Below are 25,075 nucleotides of genomic sequence, written 5' to 3'. Positions count from 1 at the left end.
AATAACTTTCATGTTCATCCAAAATTTATTTGAAGCTTGGAAGGTCATTATCCATTCTAAGACATTATAGGTCATTTTGACTGAAACCCTAATTTTAGGTCAACTTCCCAAGAACATAACTCATTCATTGTTCATGATTTTGAGGTGAGACTTAATGCATTGGAAAGATTATTGTGTCTAATTCAAATGTTATGTTGAGAAAAATTACAAAATCTCAAAAGAAATACATGTGATAATGCAAAACATTATAGGTCACTTTGGACCAAATGCATTGAAATGTGAAAAAGTCCAACTTCAAGTGCCCATAACTTCTCCATAAAAAATCCAAATGATGCAAAATTTAAGTCCAAATTGATTGTATTGAAAATATCTACAACTTTCATGTTGAAGATTTTATCATTTCGAGCTTGCATCACTGAGACAGAAGGGTTTAAACATTGGCCAAATTTGGAAACTTCCCATATGCATGTTTTGCACCCTACAATTCAAGCTCAATTTTCATTAATTTTCAAGGCCAAAATGAAGTTTTGATCAACATAACATTTGTTCCTTATGCAACAAGCTTTCCAACCATTACTCATAAGGTTGCATTTGGAGTTTGGAAGCATCATTTTCGAAGACATGAAGAATTAGGTGCATTTTTGAAAACATGATTAAATTGCCATGCATCAGCTGATTACACCTATGTTGCACATCCATTTCATTCAAATATGATCTCAGCTTGCCAAGCCATGTGGAATTGGGCCCTCCATGTGCCTGTACAGGCCCATGCATGGAAGCCCCTTTCCATTAATGCAATTTTGAAGTCACACATTCAGCATTGCTTACAGCTCTCTCCATCTATAAATACCATGCCATAGCTTCACAATTCTTCAACCTAATGGCGCCTAAATCCCTTCTGAATTGAATCCCCACCCATACCAAAGGAACAAACTTCATTTTTCTCTAAAAATTTCAGATCTGAAATTCAATTGCATTGATTAATTTTTAAGATCTAAAGTTCCTAGACCTCTTCACCTTGATCTATTGAAGCTTCTGTTTGCAAAAGGAACCAAAGAGAGTGACTCAATTCTTCACAATCCAAAGGTTTTGCTCAGCTGCATTTTGCTCCGAATCTCATCATACATTGCTCCATTTGCCTTGATCTTGTGTTGTCTGAAGTCCTCTGTATAGAGGCATCATTATTGTGTTCTTAATTGTTGAAATCGAGCAAGTTCAGTTGAACACCACCAAAGTTTCATCTCTGATTTCTCTCTTAATAGGGATCTAGAGTGGAATTGAGTGGCATAGGAGTGATGTACATCACTCCACCTTTTGAATGGTGCCTGGATCGTGTATTTTAGTTAACATTTTTTGACCTGCAATGTTTGGCCTTCGTCGGAGCTAGCCGGAGAAGACGGTGGTGCTGGCCACCGTCTGGTCTCCAGATTGGATCTGAGCCGTCCATCTCAGTTTCTAGATCTAATCTCCTACACACATTGTTATGACTTTGCTTTAATATCCATGTGGTTGCATTGACTTTGGAATACGCTAGGCACGCGCTTGTGGATGCTTGGATCTGCCAGCTAAATTAATGAGCTCAGATCCAAGGGGTCTCACTTTTCCATTTATTTTAATTCTGATTTTAATTTCTATTTCATTTTTTTAATTCCATTTCATTTTCTAAAATCCATATCTCTTTCATTATTGGTCCAAAAATTATGGGACCAATTGCATTATTTCTCTTTTAATTTCTAGTTTCTAAAAATGATTTTTAATATTTTTTATTTTATCATTTGATATTTTTTAATAATTTTCCCTTTTCTGGTTATTTTTAATTCATTTTAAATAGTTTTTGATGTCCAAAAAATACAAAAATATTTTCTTAACCTCTTTGAATGATGATGAATCTATGAAAAATATTCTCATCAATTTATTAATTGATTTGAGATTTATTTGAGATTTTAGTTCAATTAGGTTATTTTTATTCATTTTTTATTGTTTAAAAATAGTTTCTGACTTTTAAAAATGCTGAAATTTTTTGTCAAACTTTGTTTGACCTTGTTGAACTTGGGATAATTCACTTGGACTTTTCAAAGTTGATTTGAAGTGAATTTGAAGTTTGACCTTTCTTTTTATTTTTAATTCAAGTTTTATTTGAAATATTAAAAATGCCAAAAATATTTTGTTTATTTCTTGACTTCCAATCTTCATCTTGCTTCTATTTTCTATTGTTTGACCTTGATCTTCCCTATCTTTGGTCAATATTGTTGATTGGTACATTCCATTTCCATTAATGCACTTTAATTCTTCATCTCCTTCTTCTTCTTCTTTCTTTCTTCTTTTTGATCAATGAGTTAAAGGTTGATGGTTAGCATTGATTAGGGAGGTTTAATCTTCCTTGATTCAAATCTAATTCATCTTGATCATGGATCAAGTGAATGGCTTTGCATTAAGGATAGATTGCTTCCTAAATCATGCAAAGGACCTAAACCAATACAAGATCATATCTCATTTTCTTTTTTGGCATGGCAAGTTGTTGGAGTTTGATTCACTAATCAAAACCTCTAACTTGTGTTGTTGCCTACATTATTATTGACCGACCTCAGATAGTTGTGACTTCTACATAAGTCCAATTACGATTGCTTAACACAGCGCTAAATTTGCCTTATGGCACACTAACTCTAACACTAACAATTGACCACTAACTTTTACTTCAAGTCATTTAATTCTTGCACTTTACATTTATGCAATTTATCATTCTTGTACATATTATCCATTTGCTTTTTCCTTTGCTCATTTGAGCACATGTTTATGTTAATGCAATTTGCCTTTTGCTCACTTGAGCACATAATTGTGTATATATTATTGTGGTTGTGCTTTTGTCTTGACTGTTGTGAACCAAATGAACAAAAAGGACTTAGACTTTAGGCCATTCCCTAAGCTATTGGAGTTTGAAGAGCAACTAGGCCTCATACCTTTAGAGTGCTAAAATGTCAAAGAGCAACTAGGCCTCATGCCTTTAGAATGCTTAATATTGAAAAGAACTTTGAAAGGATCAATTTCTAAACTCCTTCTTGTTCATTCTTTGTTTGCTTGATAGAACTTTTTGATGTGTGTGTTCTTGTGCTAGGGATTCCAACTTGAGCCTAAGTGAAGAACCATTGTCATGAGCTTCTAAAGAGAGAGATACAAGATACATTGGGGATCTCCTAAGAGCTTGTTTGATTATGTTGATTGCTTGAGTATTTGCTTATTTGCTTGCTTATTCCAAAGGATGGGAGCTACTTGGATCATCACTATGATCTCAAGAGAGGAACTCCATTTGTGGTCTTGTTTCTTATCCCTTATCTCTTGTATGATTAGGACTTTAGCCATTCTTCTTCTTCCCTCCACTCTAACCCAAACCAAAACTTTTGTGCAAACATTTAACATTTGTTTTCAAAACATTAGAAACCTAAGCCTTATGCTTTTGAATTTTAAACTTTCTTTTCATAACACTTATTTTGAATTGAATCTTTAAGTCAACTTTGACCATACTTTGTAAATACTTTTCATTGGTAAATACCACTCACTCAAATACCTTTTTGTGGTTTCAATGGCCACTCTCTTAATCAAAAAAAATTCATAACCTTTAGCTATTAGGTTTGAGTTATCCTTGAGGTAGATGTAATACTCACCTATATCCTTAGTGAGTGACTATAAAACTTCCATGCTTATTATAAGGTTAACCCCTCACTAGCATGTTGAAGCTATCCTCACATGGTGGATTTGTGGTTTTAGGTTGAGTTTTCTCCCTTGGATAACAAAAGACCTTAAGGCTTTTGGACTAATCAATTCACCAACTTGTTTTGAGATTTTTACCCCGAACTACGAGGTTTTGATCCTAATCTTTTAAGATGGTACGTAGGCAATGGGTTTATCCATCCAAACACAAAATTGTAAATAACTTGTACATTCTCTTCTCATCTCTTCAATCATGTTTGCACAAACAAATTTTCACAAAATACCAACCTTACAACAAATGTGAAAAGGGCTCCCTAGGAGTACCTAGGATGTTTTGGGTGCTTAAAACTTTCCCAATGCATAACCAACCCCCGTACCCAGATCTCTGACATTTTTACTAGTTTTTGATTCGATAAAACTTTTAGGTTTTTGTTCGCTTTCTAACCATTCCTTTGGATAAATAGAAGTGCGGTGGCGACTCGACTTGTATGGTTTACCTTGTATTTAGTCAATATCTCCAATGGTAGCGAATACCCCGCTACAGGCATTTCTCTATCTTATCCATGTATAATATAATCATAGGTGAGTTGTGTCTTAAAGCCCCTTCAACGCTCACCATAATATGTAAGCATCTTCTTTTTTCACATTATTATCATCTGGACCAACAATGAACACTTCCTATGTTTATACAATAGATATGTTATTAGTATTAAACAAAAAGTAAATGATCATATATACAAGACAATATGGCAGTCATTCAACATCGTGCCAGGTATCTATCAACATCGTGCAAACAAAACAGAAATTACTTGAAAATCCTCCCATATGGTGTCTTTCAAGTCATCTTAAACATCGTGCCAACTGTCTATCAAAATGCTCACTTTACTTCTACCTTGTAACACAATGTAACCCATAAAATCGTCATCATTGTCACCATAAGACCTACCGATTGCAACATCAACCGTAACTCGATCGTGAACACCGACTTCTTGGGCTTTTTCACCTTGGTATACATCGTGACACCTCTAGTTTTTCTACTACGGTTTGTATTAACAGATGTTGCAAAAGATGTTGTATTGGGGGTGCTTATCGAATTGTCCATGACTATTAAGAGACAAATACGTAGAAACCAAATGATCAAGAGACAAACAGTGAAAAAATGATATAAACTCATTTGGTGATATATAACTCATTTTAGTGATATATAACTCGTTTCAGTGAAGAACAACCCTGTCTAAAAATGATATTTGTTGACTAAATGACTATCTAAATAAACCTCAAAATGATAAATATAAACTATACTAACTAATGTTTCAATAAAAATAAATGGAAAATCGTAGAAACAAAATGATCAAAAGACAAACTAATATAAAAACCTAGACAAAATGATCAGTGAAAAACAAAGTGATATATAACTCGTTTAAGTGAAGATAAAACCTATTACGAAAATGACATTTGATGAATATTTGTTGAAAGAGTTTTGATGAATATCAGCTTGAAAATCGTCTAGGTTTTTTGGGAAATGAGAGTGACGAATTGACATTTGAGTGTTGATAGATAAATGAAAAGTTAGAAACTAGATAGATTGTTGTTTGGAGTATTTCATTCAATATATGTGTCACGTCGATTTTATATAAAATCCAACGTGACAATATTAATTAAAAATATAAAATATAAAAAACACAATATCATATTCTGGAAATTCAATTAAAAGATATATAACATCATTTTTTTTTGTATAACCGAGGGGTTTGAACATATCAAATAAAAATTAAAATAATATTTTGAAATTGATTAATACAAAATATATTACCTCTCAGTTGGACCATGTAGCCGATATAAATAATAATAAAAAATAACAATGATAAAAATGTAACTTGGAAAGACGCCAAGTGATAAATACTAACTAAGCAACTGGAAAAAAACATAAAATACAATATCGGGGTGTCGAAGCAAGCTCCCTTATAGCTCCATTCCCTCAATTTTCTTAAAAAAAAGAGGTAAATGGTTGTTTATTTTAAAAAAAAAATGAAACTTTGCGCTTCCAGTTCCTATACCCTTTTTTTTTATTGTTCAAGGTGTTAGCTTCGTCATAAAAAATATTATTTGTTATAGTGCGACTTCGAAGAAGTTTTTGCACCTGTTGCAAGGATAAAAACAATCAGGTTGGTTGTTGGTCTGGTAAACATGAACAACTGACATATGTGTCAGATGGATGTGAAATGTGCATTCCTGACTGGCCGCTTAGATGAAGAAGTTTATGTTGCACAACCAGTTTGGTTTGTGAAACGTGGCGAAGAAAGCAAGGTATACAGACTGCATAAAACACTGTGTGGACTTAAGCAAGCTCCGAGAGCTTGGAGTAAGAAAATAGATAGCTTTCTAAGGGAGAATAATTTTTTAAGATACTTTCAAGAGCTTGGAGTATATGTAAGAAGAAGTAATAGTGAATTGTTTATATTATGTCTCTATGTCGATGACATGTTGATAACAGAAAGTTGCAAGAAGGAGATCGAAGACTTCAAACATGACCTAAGTGAGGAGTTTGAAATGTCATACTTGGGAAATCTCTCATACTTCCTTGATATCGAATTCTACAAGAGTAGTGGAGGCTTAATAATGCACCAAAGAAGATATGCATGCAAAATACTCAAGAGAATTGAGATGCAAGATTGCAACTCAACTTCGACTCCAACTGAGCCTAGATTGTAACTATCGAAAGACGTAGATGAAGATGATGGCGATCCAATGCAGTACAAAAGACTCATTGGATCAAATTGACACCTATGTCACACAAGGTCTGATTTAGCATACAATATAGGTATGATGAGTTAATTCATGCACAAGTCAAAGGTATCATACCTAGCAGCGACGAAGAGGACACTAAGGTATCTTAAAGAAACTCTTGACTATGGAATTTTGTTTCCTGCAACTGGTGAAGGAAAATAATGCAAGTTAGTATGATACACCGACTCAAGTTCGTGTAGTGATGTTGAGGATAGAAAATCCATAAGTGGCTATGTGTTTATGCTAGGTGGTGCACCAGTTGCTTGGAGTTCAAGAAAAGAACTAGTAGTAGCATTGTCATCGTGTGAAACAGAGTACATAGTTGTTTCTCTTTGTGCATGTCAAGCAACGTGGTTGTTGAATTTGATCGAAGAGATTACAACGAAGAATCGTGGAGCAATTACCATGAAGATCGACAACATGGTTGTTATCAATCCGGCGAAGAATCCGATAGCACATGAAATAATCAAGTACATCGAAATGAGGTTTCATTATCTTCAAGAGCAAGTTGCAAAAGGGAAGTTGGACCTGGAGCACTGCAGAACTAAGAATCAGATTGCAGACATCATGATGAAAGGAGTACAAGTTGAAGTGTTCAAGAAGTTAAGGTCTATGATGAATATAGATAGGTTATACACAATGAATTAGGTGGTGTGTTGAATTATAAATCCTTGTGTCGAAGCAATTTGCTCGACATAGGCAAGGAAAGACCGTAAGGGTTTAGGTCGAAATGTCGAAGCATGTTTCTCGACAGAGATTAGTTGAATTAGGTTAGTTGGAGTTTTGTTTAAGGAGTAAGCAAATTCAACGTATAAATAGGGAGTAACCCTTATTATTTATGGTAACACATTGAAGAAGTGCAGTGGTACAGTTGAATAAAATTTGTTTGAGAGCATAGAGAAACTTTGTAGAAACAATTTCTTCTTCTTCCTTCTCTCATCAAAACCCTAATTCTCTTTTTTCCCTAATTTTCATCTTTCTTATTCTTCTTTCAATCATTGATTGTGGAGTGAAGTTCTCCATAGGTTTTGATGAATTTTCAACAATTAGTTATATCAATGAATTAATTCAAATATAGATTAATTCTTGAATTAAAATTTTATTTTTAGAGGATTTTTATTTGCCTAATAATTATACTCTTTAGATGAGAAATTTTATATTTCTATTGAAAACCACGAGAAACACGATGATATAGGAATGTTTTAACAAGTATCTTAGGCTAAAGTTAAAAAGCATAGAAGAACCTACTTTTACTGACTTAAATTGGAAGTAAGGTAAAAATTGCATGTATATTTATCATGATCTTTATTGAACTGTAACAATCATAATACAATATATACTTAACTTGTAGATTTGAGAAATAAACTTTCCTTTAGAATCTATTTTTTTCTTCTTTTATTTTACTGTAGTTCTGTGTTTCTGTACTGGAATAATATCTTTTCATATTCACTAGAAATATACACATAGGATTCTTCATTTAAAACAAGAAGTTCATGTTGCATGTATTGGATCATAACCTAAGGGTTAAACTTCTCACATTGTTCTTTCACTCTTCATTTCAACCTTGAAGATCACCATGAGCATTATTGACGTCGGAGAGTATATTTACGACACCGCATACACCTCAGAAGGTAAATCTTAAAGTCGGTCTCTAATTTCGTTGCTATTTCATTTCTAGCAGTAAATTTAATTGCAACAAATAATTAACTCTATATGAAATGTGACTCTAGAGGACAAGCTACGAGGGTGTACAATAGAAGGAAAATGGGAAGAAGTCGAGAAACTATACAAATCGGATCCAAAATTCAGCACAATAAAAATCAACAAAAGTAGAGGAACAGCACTACATGTGGCAGTAAATGATGACAATGAAGAAGTTGTTAGAAATCTTGTTGATTCGATTATAAGTCAGAAAAATGAGAAGGCCCTTGAATGTAAGAACGAAAAGGGTGACACTCCATTGCACCTTGCAGCATCAAGAGGATTCAAAGAAATATGTGAATGTATAATTGGAAAAAATGGTGAGAGGAAGTATTTGATTGATATCGATAACAACGATGGAGAGAGTCCTTTGTTTCTTGCTGCATTGTCTTGGCAAAAACAAACGTTTGTTTATCTCTTCAACTTTAAACCGGGTAAGAGTGATTGTGATGTTGATGGTAATTATTCTTATTCTAAAGATCTTATCAGAAGCAATGGAGATAGTATTCTTCACTGTGCCATCAGAAGAGAATTTTTCGGTAATTAAGATTTATCGTATTTCACATGCATTCACGTATACATCATATCAGTAGATATTTGAAAATCTAAATCTGCATGAGAATCTAGAGCGTTAGAAAAACTGTATCTAAAATACTAATATTTGTGTATACTGCAACAGATTTGGCGCTTATAATAATAGATAAATATCCCGATCTTATTGTCATTCCGAACAGACGCGGATTTAGTCCTCTCAAACTTCTTGCTACTAGGCCCTCAGCATTCAAAAGTGGATGCAAGATGATATGGTGGAAGAGGATTCTGTACCATTGTAAGTGTGCAACATTTCAATATAATGTACATCACTGGCCATTATGCATAGTTTTAATACATTTATGATTTACAAGGTATACCAGTGGGAATCCTAAAAGTCGAAGAAGCTGTCAAATATTATGCCATGAAACAATCTGAGTCAGGCTCAAACAAAAAATGTCCAAAGAACTATGACACATGTTATTTCTTTCTTCATAACTGTAAAAAATATGCTTATCCACTTATACCCCTTGCAAAGCGACTGCTGCTGAACGAAACTACTTCTACTCCAGCATATGGTATGTGTGAATTACATCTTACAGTAGTATATAAAACATATAACTAAAAAATGAAACGGTATTGAATTGCAGGATCTGAAAATATGGGAGACAAACACAAAGTGTTGCAAAATTGTCAACAACGCAATATACCAATGCAATCTGAACATAAACTTCTTCCAGAAAACTACGCTACGTGTCTTTGGTTTGTGAAGTTTGCATACATCTACATCCTTGGCCTTTCAGGAGTAGGTAATTAAATGTCTCATCTTAGTTGATCATATGAATATTCAATGTTTGTTTTATTGTTCTATGGATTATGTGTTCAAATTTTGTAAAAAGGGGTTGAAGAGATTACAAAGATAAAACAAAAACACAAATGGAGTGGTCAACTATTGAAAAGATTTATGGAGAACCCTTATGAATCGTATTTGGGAACCGGCGCCAAACCGACACGATATGACAGCGGAACTGATTTTATTTCTGTTTACAAGCCAAACCAAGGTAAGTTAAATCTTTATTAAACCAAGTGGTTTTTAAGATATTGTTGAAAATAACAAAATGAAACTTGCAGGAGATAATAACAGTGAGGAGCCAAAGATTTCTACAACGCTGGAAAATGAGACAACAATTTTGACAGCAGCAAGAAATGACATAGTTGAAATAATGGATGAGCTTATAACAAAAATACCAAAGATTTCTACGACACTTGAAAGTGAGGCAGCGATTTTGACAGAAGCAAAAAATGGCATAGTTGAGATAGTGGATGAGCTTTTAACAAAAATACCAAAGACTTCTGAGATGCTGGAAAGCGAGAGAGCGATTTTGACAGCAGCAAGAAATGGCATAGTTGAAATGGTGGACGAGCTTATAATAAAAATACCAAGTTCAATATACGAAGTTAACTTGGAAAATAAAAATGTATTACTTGTAGCAGTTGAGAATAGAAGAACCAATGTTGTTGAGGCATTAAGGAAACGGTTTGAAGAGTGTAATAAAAATGCAATATTTGATAACTTAATGCAATGTGTGGACATGGAAGACAACACTGTGTTACATTTAGCAGCAACGAGAAGCGACCGAGATTGGCACATTTCTGGAGCTGCCTTGCAAATGATGTGGCATATCAAATGGTTTCAGGTATATATATTTTTAATACAGCATAAGCTCGACTACTCCAACCGGTTTGAAACAACTTATTTGAGCTTAGAACTAATTTAGCAGCTTATTTAAAGTCCCACTTTGAAAATCAAAATGTTTGTTATTGATAAAACTTCTTGTTGATTTGATATAATTTGAACCTTCTAACAACTTTTACATCATGAAGCAGTACACTAAAGGACTAGTGCCAGAGCATTTCACAGTTAGAACAAACAAAAAGGATAAAACAGCAGGGGAATTATTCAAAAACTCACATGCAACACTGGTACAAGATGGTAGTGCATGGCTCAAAGACACTTCGGAGTCTTGTTCTGTAGTAGCAGCACTCCTTGCCGGCGTTTCCTTCGCTACGTCAAGCACTGTGCCGGGCGGGAACCAAAGTGACACAGGCGAACCAACATTGGAAGGAAGGCCTGCATTTGATGCATTTGCTATGTCTTCAGTAATTGGTCTTTGTTTCTCTGTCACTGCACTCATAATGTTCCTTTCTATACTCACCTCTCGGAAAGAAGCTAAAGATTTCAGAATTGATTTGCCAAGGAAACTTCTTTTGGGATTGAGTTCTCTTTTCTTGTCCATTGTTGCAATGTTCATTGCTTTCTGTTCTGGTCATTTCTTTTTGATTGACCATAAGTACAAGCACGTTGTGTTTCTGATTTATACAGTCACTTGCTTCCCTGTGACTTTGTATGCAGTAGCACAACTTCCACTTTACATTGATCTTCTGAAAGGTATTGTAACCAAAGTGCCGAAGACAAGTGATAAGGGAGAGGGCTTTTAAAGGTGCAAAATGTACTGAAAATGCATTTGGCTTGTTGAAATAACGAAGAAAGTGACTTGAGTACTACATACTACCTATATTTGGAGCAGTATATATATAATTATTTATTTATATGTCAAATGTTGGATTGTTGTTATTATAGTTAGATTCTTTTATTATGTACTCTGCCATATTTAAGCAACTGAGATTTCATACTTTTGCTTGAAGGTTAGTTGATTGAAGATAGAAAACTACTTTTAAGAGTGAGGGATTGAAAAGGAAACATCGAAACCAAAATGGTTATTGATTCGATTTGATGTTTACGCGCGGTTATTGATTCAATTTGATGTTTACGCGCGACATACGTGGGAATTTTGAATTTATAACTCATAGATTATTAATTAAAAACCGTGTATCGGGTTTCGAGTATTTGATCAATAATAGGATTATGAAATTAATTTGTAAATAAATTAAATATTTAAATTAGAAGAGGCAATTTATTTTAACTGATCTTTATTTTAAATATTGTTGTTGAACTATTTAATCGGGCCGGTCATTGGTAAAGGGAACTAGGCAATGGCCTTTAGAGCCTTAATTTTTTTCTTAAATTTAATATAGTGAACATAATATTAAATTAATTATTAATTATTATTTATTACACTCATTCATTGAATGTATTATTGGTTATTTCATAAATAATATAACAACGTCTAAAATTCGGTCATGTTATTAGTGTAGGTGAAACATAGTCTATCTACGTGTGAAGGGAATATGAACCCTTGTCGGGGAAGTTATACAACTCTGATTTCATGCCCTATTGTGTTTGAGGCACCATCGAACACAAGCTTCCATCGCGATTAGCAATCAAGATTAGCAGCTTGAAGTTATTTCTCTGCATGAGGAAAACACTACCAACATGGAAGGAAAGGGTACTATGAGGACTCTCTCAAACACATGATAAGATTACACTCATAATATTTTGTTTTTTCCTGAAACTAAGAAGAGCAATGATGATATTTGTTTCAACAACCTTGTTAGAATTGGATCCTTAACTAATTTTTTTAGCATTAGTTGTAGTATTAATGGGAGAGGGAGGGTTGGGGGGCTTTCTCTTTTGCGGAGTGACAATGTTAATCTTTCTATCAATGATTTTAATAAAAACTACGATGACTTTTATATTATGACTCATAATAATTTGGTTAACAAGTTTGACAATGACAATATTTTGTGGAGAGGGACTGCCATCTATGGCAATCCCAAGTCTAATAAACAAGTTTAACTTGCAACATGATTACTAAAATGACTCAAAAAAATAGTCACCTTAATTGACTTATCTTTGGGGACCTGAATTTAACTTTTGTTAATCATGAACAATAAGGGGTATCTCTTTATAAACCCCTACTTAACCAAATTATCTTTGATACTTTTAATGCCTGTAATCTGGTGGACTTGGATTTTGAATGACACATGGTTACTTGGAGCAACAATCAACAATGGGTTAATTGCATAGCAGCCAGACTGGACATATATTTGGCTTCTCCTGGTTGGATTAACATATTCCCTCACTACGATAGCACTCACCTTCCTAGGTTCAACTCTAATCACAACCCTATTCTCCCCACCTTTCAAGAGACTCAATTCCAAAACAAGAGAAGAATGGTTGCTGATAAACCTAAAAGGTTTGAAGACATCTGGTTGGAGTTCCTTTAAACAAATAAAATAATTACAAACACTTAGAACTACAACAATAACCAGGACATCGTCATTAATTTATCCCATACGCTGAACACCCTATGAACTTTGGGAAGAAACAACTATGCTCACCCTTCCAAAGAGATTATAGCCCTAAGTAAGCATAATAAATTTCTCCAGGACAACAACAGTCAGAACAGACATAATATGCAACTTCAAGAGATACAACAAAGAATTGATACTTTGCTCCATCAAGAAGAAATATGGTGGGCCCAAAGAGCCAAAATCCATTGGCTCAATGAGGGGGACAGAAACACAAAATTCTTCCATCAAAAAGCCACTCGGAGGAAAAAACACAACAATATTACTGCTATGGATAAAGGCAACCATGAGATTAGTTTTATAGAGGAGGAGATCTAAAACATCTTAATCCAATTATATAAGAATCAGTTTACTACTAATACCCTCAGTTTTCATGATGATTGCTTTCCCCCGAACTACCACAAGTGTACTGAGGATATGATGGATAACCTCAACTCACATTTCACTAGAGAGGAGGTTATCTTTGATGTTAACCAACTTAAAGGGAATGATGCCCCTGGTCCTGATGGTATGCCAGATAGATTCTACCATACATATTAGGAGATAGTGGGAGAGGAAGTCACCTAAAACATTCTCAAAATTCTCAACAACCAAGAGAGCCCCCAAAGATTTAACAAGACCTTTATTACCCTCATCCTTAAAAAGCATAACCCCTTCCAAACCCGTTGATTATAGACCCATATCCCTCTGTAATGTTATCATGAAAATTATAACAAAAACCATAGCCAATATAATGAAACCCATTCTTCCTAACCTCATCAGTGAGAACCAAAGTGCTTTTGTTCACAAAAGACTTATAACTGATAATACTATGTTGGCCTTTGAAACCTTTCATCATATAAACAAAGTCTCTAAGAGGAAGAAATACATGGTTGGCATTAAATTGAACATGGAAAAAGCTTATGACATACTGGATTGGAACTTGATATTGGGTTCCCTAACATAATTACCAAGTTAATTATGGATTGTGTGTCCACTTTCAGTCTCGTTATACTGATCAATGGCTACCCTACACAGTACATTAAACCTACTCGTGGAATCCGACAAGGAAATCCCCTTTCCCCTATCTTTTCATTCTTTGTGCTGATGTATTTTCTAATCTTATTAATAATGCCATGAAAGCTAACAAGTTCAGAGGCATATCTATTGCTAGAAGGGCTCCTAAAATTACTTACCTTTTTTTGTAGATGACAGTCGTATCTTTTGTCAACTTGACAAACAGGAAGCCAACACTCTAAAGGATTTGATAAAGAAGTATCGGAACAGTTCAAGGAAAAGAATAAACCTTCAAAAATCCCAAATGATGTTCAACAACTGTACCCCTAATGGCATAAGACATTATTTCACCAATGCCCTTAACATATTGGCAATTACTAAAATCAACAACTATCTTGGTCTTCCCACAGCTAATCAAAAGTCATAACCTTCAATTTTCTTCTAGATAAGTTGAGAAACAAACTCAATATATGGAACAACCACCATCTTTCCTATGTTGGCGGAGCTACTCTGATTAAATTTGTAGCTCTGGCCATTCCCTCTTACGTTATGAGTTCGTTTATTCTTCCCAAAAGTCTCACTGACAAAATGGAAAGCCTTTCTGCTAGATATTGGTGAGGGGGGGGGGGGGGGGGGGGGGGGGGGTGTGGTGGTGGTGGTGGTGGTTTGGGTTTTAGGAATTTGTGGGACTTTAATGAAGCCATGTTGGCTAAGCAAATATGGAGGCTTTATACAAAACCTCGGTATCTTGTGGCTGAGATCCTAAAGGCCAAATATTATCCTATTCAAGATATCTTGAAGGATAAAGTTAGAAGAAACCCCAATTATCTTTGGAGAAGCCTAGCTCACAAAATTGATATAATTAGGAAAGGAACATGTTGTACCATTGGGAATGGCCAAAAAGTCAACATATAGGAAGAAAATTGGATACCCTTCCAGTGTAGGTTTAAAGTCCTAACGCAAATGCCCTTAGAGACAGGGACCAATGGAGTTAGGGACCTCATTCATAGGGAAAATAGTTGTTGGAACCAAATTGAGTTAAACAATGTCTTCCTAGTTATAGGCAGAGCATGCATAAACAAGATCATCTTAAACAACCTAATTGAAGAAGACTGGCTAGGTTGGCAGTCAAGCAAGGATGGAACGTATTCGGTTAAATCAGGGTATCACAACATTAGGAATTAGAAGAAAGTTAAATATGAGGAATGATCCACTAATGATGGAGATAAAGAGATCTGGAAGAAGATATGGACTAGTAAGGTCCCTCCGAGGAAACAATACTTAATATCGAGACTCTTATCTAACATTCTCCCTGTGAAAATAAATCTCAGTAGAAGGAATATCCAGACTAACTACCTATGTACTAGATGCAAAGAATCGATTGAAACTTTGTATCATTGTTCCAAGGAGTGTTGGTGGGTGAAATATGTTTGGTTCAGCTCACCTCTCACGATAAATTACAACAACAAGGAAAAACTGCATTTTGTGAAGTGGAGTAAAAGCTACTTAAATAACATGTCAAAAGACCAGATAGATATGTACATACACATAACAGAGTATATGGAATGCGCGTAACAAGATAATATATGACAACAAGGACGTACATGAGTTGGAAGCTTCCAATAATGCTTGTATAAGCGACACAAAGTACCTCAATATTTGCACCAATCCTCAACAAGTCCTATCCAATGACCCAAGAACCTGCTCTAGAAACGTCAGTCACAATCAACATACATTGGACAGAGTAAACACTGACATTAACAACTTTTAGGGTAACGATACTCACATAGGAAAAGAGTTGAAGCAGAATTGGACCCGTAACAATGAGAAAAGGAAGACGAAGGGGGACAACATTAACAAAGATGGTGAAAAAATAGACATAACAAAAGATAAAAGGAAGGAAGAGAATACTCAGCTAGGGGAACGTAAGGATCAGTTCGTCAAGAAAAATGAGGGTAACAACAATAGTAGTGTGCATAGTCTGGGAAGCCAAATGGAGAGAGATGATAATTAACTTAGCATCCAACATGAAAAGCTCATAAATAAGGAGGAAACTAACTTGAAAAGGAATGTAAATATCAATCAGGAGGATAAGAATAACAAGTGTCAAAACCAGGATAATCACAAGAGAAATAAGGAGAGGAACACAATGCAAGAGATGCAGAATAAAGATGAGAGCAACACGAAGCACAAAATAAAAACCATGGAAAAGAAAACACAAAAGAAAATAAGCAATAGCCTCAAATTTGAAATTGAGCAAGACACAAAGAAGGATAATTATAATCAAACCTGGGATAAGTCGAAGCGATAATGGATGACGATAACTACAAATGCTTGTCTGGTAGAGAAAGGATTATGGGGTCTTGGTGAAATTCGATACATTGATAAGAACTAGATCATGGAGGATCATGAAAATAAAGTCAAAGGGGACAAATATACGGCAGCGGATGAAGCCATGGCAATGAAAGTGGCCATGGAACACATGCTGAAGGATGAAATATCCAGAATGGTGTTTCAATAGGATTGTAAGAATCTAATATCGGTCATGAATGGTAGTGAAAAGGAAATATCCAGAAATGGGATGGGGATGATATGCATAGGAATGTGGAAGATGAAAAGGTGGTTCGAAATTGTTAGGTTTGAGCACATCATGAGGGAGATGAACGAAGTGGCACACAATAAAGCTATTTGATTTTCTCCACACGACCTCATCTCATTTGTGATCAGAATCACTCTAGAGATGTAGTCAGATACCTTCTCATTGTTCCTCATGCTGAGTTTCTCATACTACTTACATAGAGACTGAAGCTTCACCTTCTTCACTGATACATCACCGGCGTAGCACCACACTAGTGTGTCCCACACAACTTTCACCATCGTTGAATCGGCGATTTTCTCAAACACGTTCACATCCACACGCCGATGGATGTAGAACAGAGCCTTCTGATCCTTTTTCCTCAGATCACGCTAAGCATTTTTCTACGCATCTGTTGTATTTTCTAGAAGTCCAACCTGAATGTAATAGTCGTTCATGACATCAAGAACACCTTGAAATCCAAACAACACACACATCTAAATCATACAACGATTTCAGTTCTTGCCATCGAACACGGGAAGATTGGTACTCATATTACTGTTTTCATTCATCTTCAACCTTGTGCAATACACTCAGATCTCACCTAAACACAATGTTTTCCAATCCTGCAGAATCAAGATATGTGATTCTGTTATCATTCTGAACAAATATTCAACACGAATTCTCCGAACAAAAATCAATCACATAACGCCTCATCGTTTCACTTGTGTTTCCCGTGGTGATTTCCTATGGATCTGAACCGAGCTCTAGATACTAATTGTTGGTGCACAAGGTGATAAAGATGAATAATAGAAATCAGAGAGAGAAGAGAGAATAAGAACAAACTTCTACTACTCAAAACGGTTACACAGTGGTTGCACACACACACTCCAAAAGGAAAAAGGTAGAGTTTGTTCAGACCACTTACTTGCTTAAATACAAGTGAGACTTTAGGAGAAATACTAAAATACCCTCTAACAAACTTTGTCTACAAGTTTATGAAAATATGCATTAATTCTAACAATAATGTGATTTGATGTTAAATATTAGGTTCAAATGTCGTTGTGACCCTAAATTTCTCAATTATTTGATTTTGGTACCTCAAATTTCATTGGCTTGATTTTAGCTTCTCAAGTTTGCCTCATTCTAAGAGAGAGAAAATGGGTATTATCTAGATGTCGGTGGTGTGGTGCTTATGGATAGTTCGTAATGATATAGTATTCAACGACGACATCTTCAATCTGAATTTGAAAACTTACAGTTTTAGCATGGAAGTGAGCGAGTATCGGAGATATTTCCTACTCCAACATTAATTTCTATGATTTCGGCCTAATCCCAATTTTAGATTAGTCTAGATGGTATTGGTTGGAAATCTTTTCTTTAATTACTTGTTTTTGTAATGGTTGTGAGTACCCCTTGTACTCATCTATCATTTCGAGTGACATCTTATTTTTAGGGAGAGAAAAATTGATAGTCTTCCAGGAATATATAGACTAAATTTAGTTTATGTGGCATTTAAAAATTAAATTATAGTTGATGTAACATTTATAAATGATATTGCAAAAATACATTAACTTTTATTTTTTTCTATTTTTTAAATCATTTTCCCCTAATTTACTTCTCATAATCTTATTTTTCTTCTCTTTATAATTAGTTAAACTTTGAACATAATAGGTTGGAAATCGTAAATATTTTACTCAAAATATGTCTCATGGTAAATTATTTTGACAATAAAAAAAGATAGACAACAAAAATGATATGTTGGATGGCCACAATTTACGTCTATTATTCGATAAAAAGTTGTTATAATAGTCAACAAAGGTAATTTTCCTATAAATTAAAACACACAATTAAGAGCAATTCTACTATTTATATACATTAAGGAACACAATTACAATTCATACACGTGTCAATGTAAAACAAAGTCTTCTGGATTGCATGCAACAAAGTATACACAAGATATCCTAAATAAATCACATCTACTAATGTACAATAGATTGATCAATTTATTTGACATAGAAAAGATAGATTGATTTAAGTCTCTAAACCACATTAAACTCCAACTATCAGCTTCTAATTTTTTACTTCTCTAATCTCTTATGTCTTATAGGAGATATAGTTCCCGCATATGTAAACATAAATTTCCCAAGCCTAAAAATCTTATTGGTCATATAAAATTTCAAACTTTCTATAAAATATATTATAGGCTTGTCAAGATATTCTAAAATGGTTTTGTTAAAAGGTTCATACATGTTACTATTTGCAACATCATATACTTTATTTTTTTTATGTACGTCAATGGTGTTTTAATTTTTATGTCACATGAGTAAAATTTAATTTATATATCACTTTGGGACTATCAAATACAAAAGGAATTAATTTTATGGATCAAAATCAAACAATTAAAATTTAAAAGACCAAACTCAAACAATTAAAAAATTTGAAAGATCAGAATTTCATTTAAGTATAAATATTATTCATTTTCTTTTAAGACTCAATCGCTTTGGGGAGATAGGTCTTGCCCTCAAAATTTCTTCCTGCTCTTCCTACAATATATGAAAAGCTCTTCCTACAATATATAAAACATAAATGTTATCTATTAATAGTTAACATTTTTGTAACTAGATAAACTATTTTTTCTTTTTCAAATAGCATTGATTACTAAGTTTGTTTCAAATTTAAAATATCCGTCCATTAACCACACATTTACTCTCTCTAATAATTTAAATGTAAAATAATTTTTATTGTAAATATATAATTGACAAAAATAATTAATATAATTTTGAAAATTTTAAAACGACAAAAATAATTAATATAATTTTGAAAATTTTAAAACAACAGATAAATTAAAATTAGTTTTTTCATAAAATAATTAAAAAAACTATATGCACCGGAGTGAAAGTAAGTACTATACATGTTTAAAACATATGTTTGTCCTAATTATTTTTTATTTCATTTAGATGATTTTGGGCTTTTATAGTTTTGAGTTTTGACTTGAGGTTTAAGTTAAGCTAAATCTATAAATAGACACAGTAACCCTTATTTTTGTAATGAGGTGAATAGAGCATTCATAACATTGTATTCACGGTATTTTGCAGTTGCAAAGTGAATAAGAAGTTTTCCACAGTTTGTGGGCAGAGAGAAACTCTGCAGAATTATATTTCTCTTCTCCTTCATCGTTCTTTACACTCTTTGTTTCTCAATTGTTCTTTCTTCATTACTATTGTGTGGGTAATAACAATCTTGTTCATCAAGATTGATTGAAGTTCTCCATAGGTTTTTGGTGATTTCCAACATCTGGTATCACAACTCCGGTTAATCGATTAGTGGGAAGAAAATCACCATGGCAACGAATCATCCAAACGGGCATTTTCTAGCAAATCTTCTGATTCTCAAGAACAACAATTATGAGAATTGGTGCAAACAGATAAATGTTGTGTTTTGTTATCAAGATCTTTGGGATCTTATAAAGGAATGAGTAGCAACGCTTGCAAAAAACGTGACAAATCAAGAAAAGGATGCACATAAAGAATTGAAGAAGAAAAATTATAAAGCTCTCTTTATAATCCATCAATGTGTTGATGCAAATAACTTTGAAAAGGTTAGTGATGCAGAGTCAACGAAAGAAGCATGGGAAATTCTGGAGAAATCTTTTGGAGGCGCGAAGAAGGTGAAAGAGGTGAGGTTACAAACTCACAAAAGGACGTATGAATTGCTTCAGATGGAAGACAATGAAACCGTAATTGATTTCTTCACCAAAGTTACGAAACTGGTGAATCAAATCAAGGTATGTGGAGAAGTGTTGACATCAAAATCTATTGTTGGAAAGATCTTGAGGTCGTTGGCCTCAAAGTTCGACCACGTGGTAGTATCCATATAAGAGTCGAAAGATTTGTCAAAACTGACAAAGGAAGAGCTTCAAGGGACGCTTGAATCTCATGAACAAAGAATGGATGAAAGAGCTGTAGGAAATTCGAAGAGTGATATAGCTTTACAGGATCAATTAACAAAAGAAATTAACAAAAGGAAAAGAAAGTTGGAATGGAAACAAAGGCAGAGGAGGTTACAACAATTCGACTGGTCAAAATCAGCAAGAAGGAAACTGGTCGAATCAGAGAAAACCCTGGAACCAAGGCAACCAAGGAGGTGGTGATGTAGGTAGAGGAAGAGGTGGTGGTCAAAATCCAGACAAGAGTCACATTCAGTGTTACAATTGTCAAAGGTATGGTCACTATTCTAGTGATTATCCAGAAATGCAGAAGAATCAAGAAACTTATGCAAAGTTGGAGAAACACGAAGAAGAAGAGACGTTGTTGATGGTTACAACAAGAGAAAAAGAGAGATTCAAGGACCAATGGTACTTGGACTCAGGATGCTCATCACACATGTCTGGAAGAAAAGATTGATTTGTCAACATAAAGCCCTCAATGAAGAACATGGTAAAATTTGCAAATGACAACACTCTAGCAGCTGAAGGTGTTGGTGATGTTCTGATTATGAGGAAAGATGGCAAGAGGTCAGTAATTTCAAATATGTTGTACATACCAGGCATGAAGAGTAATCTGCTCAGCATAGGGCAATTAGTCAAAAAGAACTACAAGGTGTCGATCGAAGACAAGATGATGAGAGTTATCAACTCAAATAAAAGGTTGATCTTAAAGGCTCCAATGTCTCATAATAGAACCTTCAAGATTGAGCTTAATGTGGTGGAGCACAAGTGCCTTGCAATAACAACCAGCAAAGATGAATGGATGTGGAATTATAGACTTGGTCATCTCAATTTCAAAGACATAAGATATTTGAAGAGAAAAAATATGGTTTCAGGATTACTGTTAGATGCCCAAAAGTGCTTATTTGAGCTATCATATGTGGGCATCTTTCACTCTTTTTTCTTGCTAAAATTGCCAAAATCACATTTATTTTACATGGAATGCATTACATTGATAAACAAGCTTGGTGCCTTTGATGTGTGTGTTATTGTGCAGGAAAGGCATGAATTAATTGATAAGGAAGACACAACAAAATTGGCAAAGGAACCAAAGCAAACAAGCATTCTATCTGCCAGCTCGCTAGGCGAGGATGTGGCGAAGCAAAACCTTCGCTAGGCGAGCTCCTGGCGAAAGGCTCCAGTAAAATGGTTAATTAATTCGCTAGGCGAACTGAAGGCGAAGTGGCAGCGAATTCAGTCTGTTTTGGTGAAATGAGCAGCCAGCACTAGCTCGCTAGGCGAGGCTCTAGCGAGTCCCCAGCGAGCATTCCAGTAGCAAAACCTCTCAACCTCGCTGGGGCGAAGGTTGAAGCGAGTTCTTCGCTAGGCGAAGGTCTGTTCGCTAGGCGAACATGACAGTTCCACAGGCCCAGTTTTCTCTGGGCGCAGGGGCATTTTGTGCCCATTTTTGGCCTTCGCTAGGCGAGCCATTCTGCTCGCCTAGCGAACGTGACAGTTCTGCACTTGTCTATAAGTAGCAGGTGCCACCTTTTGTGCCCATACCACTTTTAGACCACTTTTTACCAACTTTTCCATTTTTTGTACTTTCTCTTAGATATTTTACAGCATTGTTTGGAGGGATTTTTTTATGCCCTAATTTCATTTCTCTTCATCTAGCAACCATCTTCCACAAAAAGAAGGTGGATTCCCATCCCACTTCGATCATTCGACTTGGATGTTGATCAACCCTCTTTTCTTACTTGCCGACCAAGCTACCATGAAAATGAGTAGCTAAGTCTCCATTTGTCAAGGTTAGATGTAGGTGATTTCCAAGCTTTGTGTGTAAATGTAAGGATCCTCATATGTAAACTCTTTAACGGTAAATATATGATGAAAACTTTGTTTCTATTTAAAACTCTTTGTGTTGGTATTTGATCGAGAGATGTTTACCGATTCTTAACCTAGGTTTTCATCCAAACTTGTTTGTTAGCTAGAGATAGTAACGAATGATTTTGTTCACCTTAAGGTTGAACCAAAACGTTGTCTTTTTGATAGATTGTGTTCGAGAGAAACAATGGATCAAAATGACAAAACTCACAATGGGTGTTCGAGAGAAACGCATTGAGAGGACTTTGTGAAATTATTTATCATCTAAAGGGGTTTATAATATTGTTGACCGTGCAAAAACATGCAAAGCAAGTGTAATCATTGAAACCTAACTCTGACAATATTTCTCATATTAATCAAAACGTAACTTTTACCGCAATTAATTACTTTGTATGCAAGATAACTTGATTAAAACCCAAAACCCTAGTGTTACTTTAAGTTAAGATTAATTCAACCATTGAACGGCAGTGATATCTTACAATCTCTGTGGATACGATAACAAAACCCGACACTTAAAAACTGTCTTTCAACAAAATGGCGCCGTTGCCGGGGATTGTAAATTGATATTGCGAGCATCGCATTGGTTGTTTAAGTTTTAGCTTGTGAATTTTTGACTTGTGCTTGTAATTCGTTTGGTTTAGTGTGCAGCTTACGTTTTATGCGAGGGAAAATCCCTGTGGACGAACTTCTTTTTGATCCTGAGATCGAGAGAACCGCAAGGAGGCTCAATAGCAAAACAAGACGTAGGAGGCAACAGGCTAGGCAGCGCCAAGAGCAAGGAGAAAGTTCTTCAACCACAAATCCACACCCATTCGTACCAAACATGGAGCCACAACCACCACCACCGATTTCTACTCCATGTATTAACAGTCCAAGGAACACCGCTCAGTTTGCTAACCAAACTGGAAGGCAAGCTGAGATGAAGACGGGAACTCTGAATTTATTGTATGGGAGTCCATTCACCGGAATGGACCATGAAGACCCATTTGCTTTTCTCACAAAATTCTATGAGATAGCATTGGCTGCCGGAGTGGATCAGGCTCAGGAGCTTCCGTTGTTCAGACGTTTATTTCCTCACGCTTTGCTCGGTAAAGCAAAGGATTGGTATCTCGATCAAACACCTGCCGTAATGACAGATTGGAATGTGTTAGAGGAGAAATTCATTGAAAGATTTTTCTCCCATAACCGATTCATGGAATCAAAGACGGCCATCTCGGTGTTTTCTCAAGGAACCAGTGAATCGTTGAATGAAGCGTGGGAGAGATTCAAGTCCATGCTTAGGAAATGCAAAGGGCATGGATTTGATGAATTAACTCAAATCCATATCTTCCGAAATGGACTTCAACCAAACTGTAAGACGTTGTTGGATGCCACCTCGGGTGGCTCGTTGATGTCAAAGAGTGCCGAAGAAGCCACCAACATTATCAACCGTATGGCTTTGAATGATCTTCAAAGTCAAAGTCGTGGAAATTCTTTGAAGAAGGCGGGAGTGCTTGAGTTAGGGACGAATGATGCCATACTTGCCCAAAACAAGCTCATCTCACAACAAGTGGAACTTTTAACGCAACAAATCAAAGAGTTAAGAGAACCGTCAAAAGTTAAACAAATAGCTTGTTGTGAACTTTGTAAAGGTGAACATGACACCGGATTTTGTCCACCTCCCGGCTTTGACGAAGTGAACTATATGGCCAATCAACGGGACTATCAACCAAGACAACAACAACCTTATCAACCGCACCCTCAACAACAACAACAACAACAACAATTCCAAGGGAACCAAGGGTTCCAACCTAGAAGCAACTATTATCATAACCAAGGTTATGGAGGTGGTTCTTCTAGCCGTCAAAATCCTCCCCAAAATCCGTATCAATCTCAACAACCGCCGGTAGTCAATTCTAAATTGGAAGAGACATTGACGCAATTCATGCAAATGTCAATGGCCAATCAAAAGAGTAATGACGCGGCCATAAAAAATCTTGAAACTCAAGTGGGGCAACTTGCCAAGCAACTAGCTGAACAACAAACCGGTCCTTCTTTCTCGGCCAATACGCAAACAAATCCTAAGGAGCATTGTAAGGCGATTGTGACGAGAAGTGGAAGGGAGTTGGGTAGTGAAAACGAAAAAAGAATGGCGAGTGAAAAAAGAGAGAAAGAGAAGGAGATTGAGGAGGAGATAGTGGAAGAAAATGTTGATGGTGAAGTAGGAGTGTGGAGTGATGAGGAAGTAGTTGAAAAGAATAAAAATAATGGTGAAGTTGAAAATGAAAAAAATGTGGAGATTGAGGAGAATAAAAATGATGAGGTAATAAGGGAGGTAGTGAAGAAGCCGAGATGGAAAAGCGCTAGAATAGCGAAAGGGAAGGAGGTAGTGAGCGCTACTCCTGTCCAAAACCTTCCTTACCCTCATGCCCCGTCAAAAAGGGAGAATGAACGGCATTACGCCCGGTTCATGGATATTTTTAAGCAATTACAAATAAACATTCCGTTTGCTGAAGCTTTGGAACAAATGCCAAAGTATGCCAAGTTCATGAAGGACATACTAACCAAAAAGCGGAGGTATACGGAACCGGAGACCATCGTCCTTGATGCGAGCTGTAGTGCCATCATTCAAAGGACGCTTCCTAAGAAAGAGGTTGATCCGGGAAGAGTTACATTGCCGGTTAAAATTGGTGATGTGTATGTCGGAAAGGGAC

At 35.4% G+C, this 25,075-nt stretch overlaps 1 protein-coding gene and 1 long non-coding RNA gene across 4 annotated transcripts; one reads left to right on the top strand and one right to left on the bottom strand.

The window, feature by feature from the left end:
* Positions 1 to 7,841: 7,841 nt before the first annotated feature.
* Positions 7,842 to 11,343, top strand: LOC127084747 (uncharacterized). Of its 2 annotated transcripts, none has more exons than XM_051025253.1 (8): positions 7,842 to 8,123; positions 8,223 to 8,732; positions 8,873 to 9,022; positions 9,108 to 9,302; positions 9,375 to 9,533; positions 9,624 to 9,785; positions 9,856 to 10,421; positions 10,612 to 11,343. In XM_051025253.1, exons 1-8 carry the CDS (start codon positions 8,069 to 8,071, stop codon positions 11,221 to 11,223), a joined length of 2,409 nt encoding a protein of 802 aa, XP_050881210.1. In that variant the 5' UTR covers positions 7,842 to 8,068; the 3' UTR covers positions 11,224 to 11,343. The 2 variants fall into 2 exon arrangements, with proteins under 2 accessions (XP_050881210.1, XP_050881209.1); XM_051025252.1 differs by having other exon boundaries at positions 7,844 to 8,123; positions 9,099 to 9,302.
* Positions 10,974 to 17,293, bottom strand: LOC127084748 (uncharacterized). Of its 2 annotated transcripts, XR_007788778.1 has the most exons (4): positions 16,282 to 17,293; positions 15,779 to 15,973; positions 15,597 to 15,693; positions 10,974 to 11,166 (listed from the first exon to the last, which is right to left on the bottom strand). It is a non-coding gene; the product is annotated as an uncharacterized LOC127084748 (long non-coding RNA). The 2 variants fall into 2 exon arrangements; XR_007788779.1 differs by lacking the exon at positions 15,779 to 15,973 and having other exon boundaries at positions 16,282 to 17,284.
* Between the last annotated feature and the right edge of the window lie 7,782 nt (positions 17,294 to 25,075).

This window comes from Lathyrus oleraceus, chromosome 5, assembly GCF_024323335.1.
Source record: "Lathyrus oleraceus cultivar Zhongwan6 chromosome 5, CAAS_Psat_ZW6_1.0, whole genome shotgun sequence".
NCBI classification, from domain to species: domain Eukaryota; kingdom Viridiplantae; phylum Streptophyta; class Magnoliopsida; order Fabales; family Fabaceae; genus Lathyrus; species Lathyrus oleraceus.
This window is presented reverse-complemented; position numbering and strand designations above follow the sequence as displayed.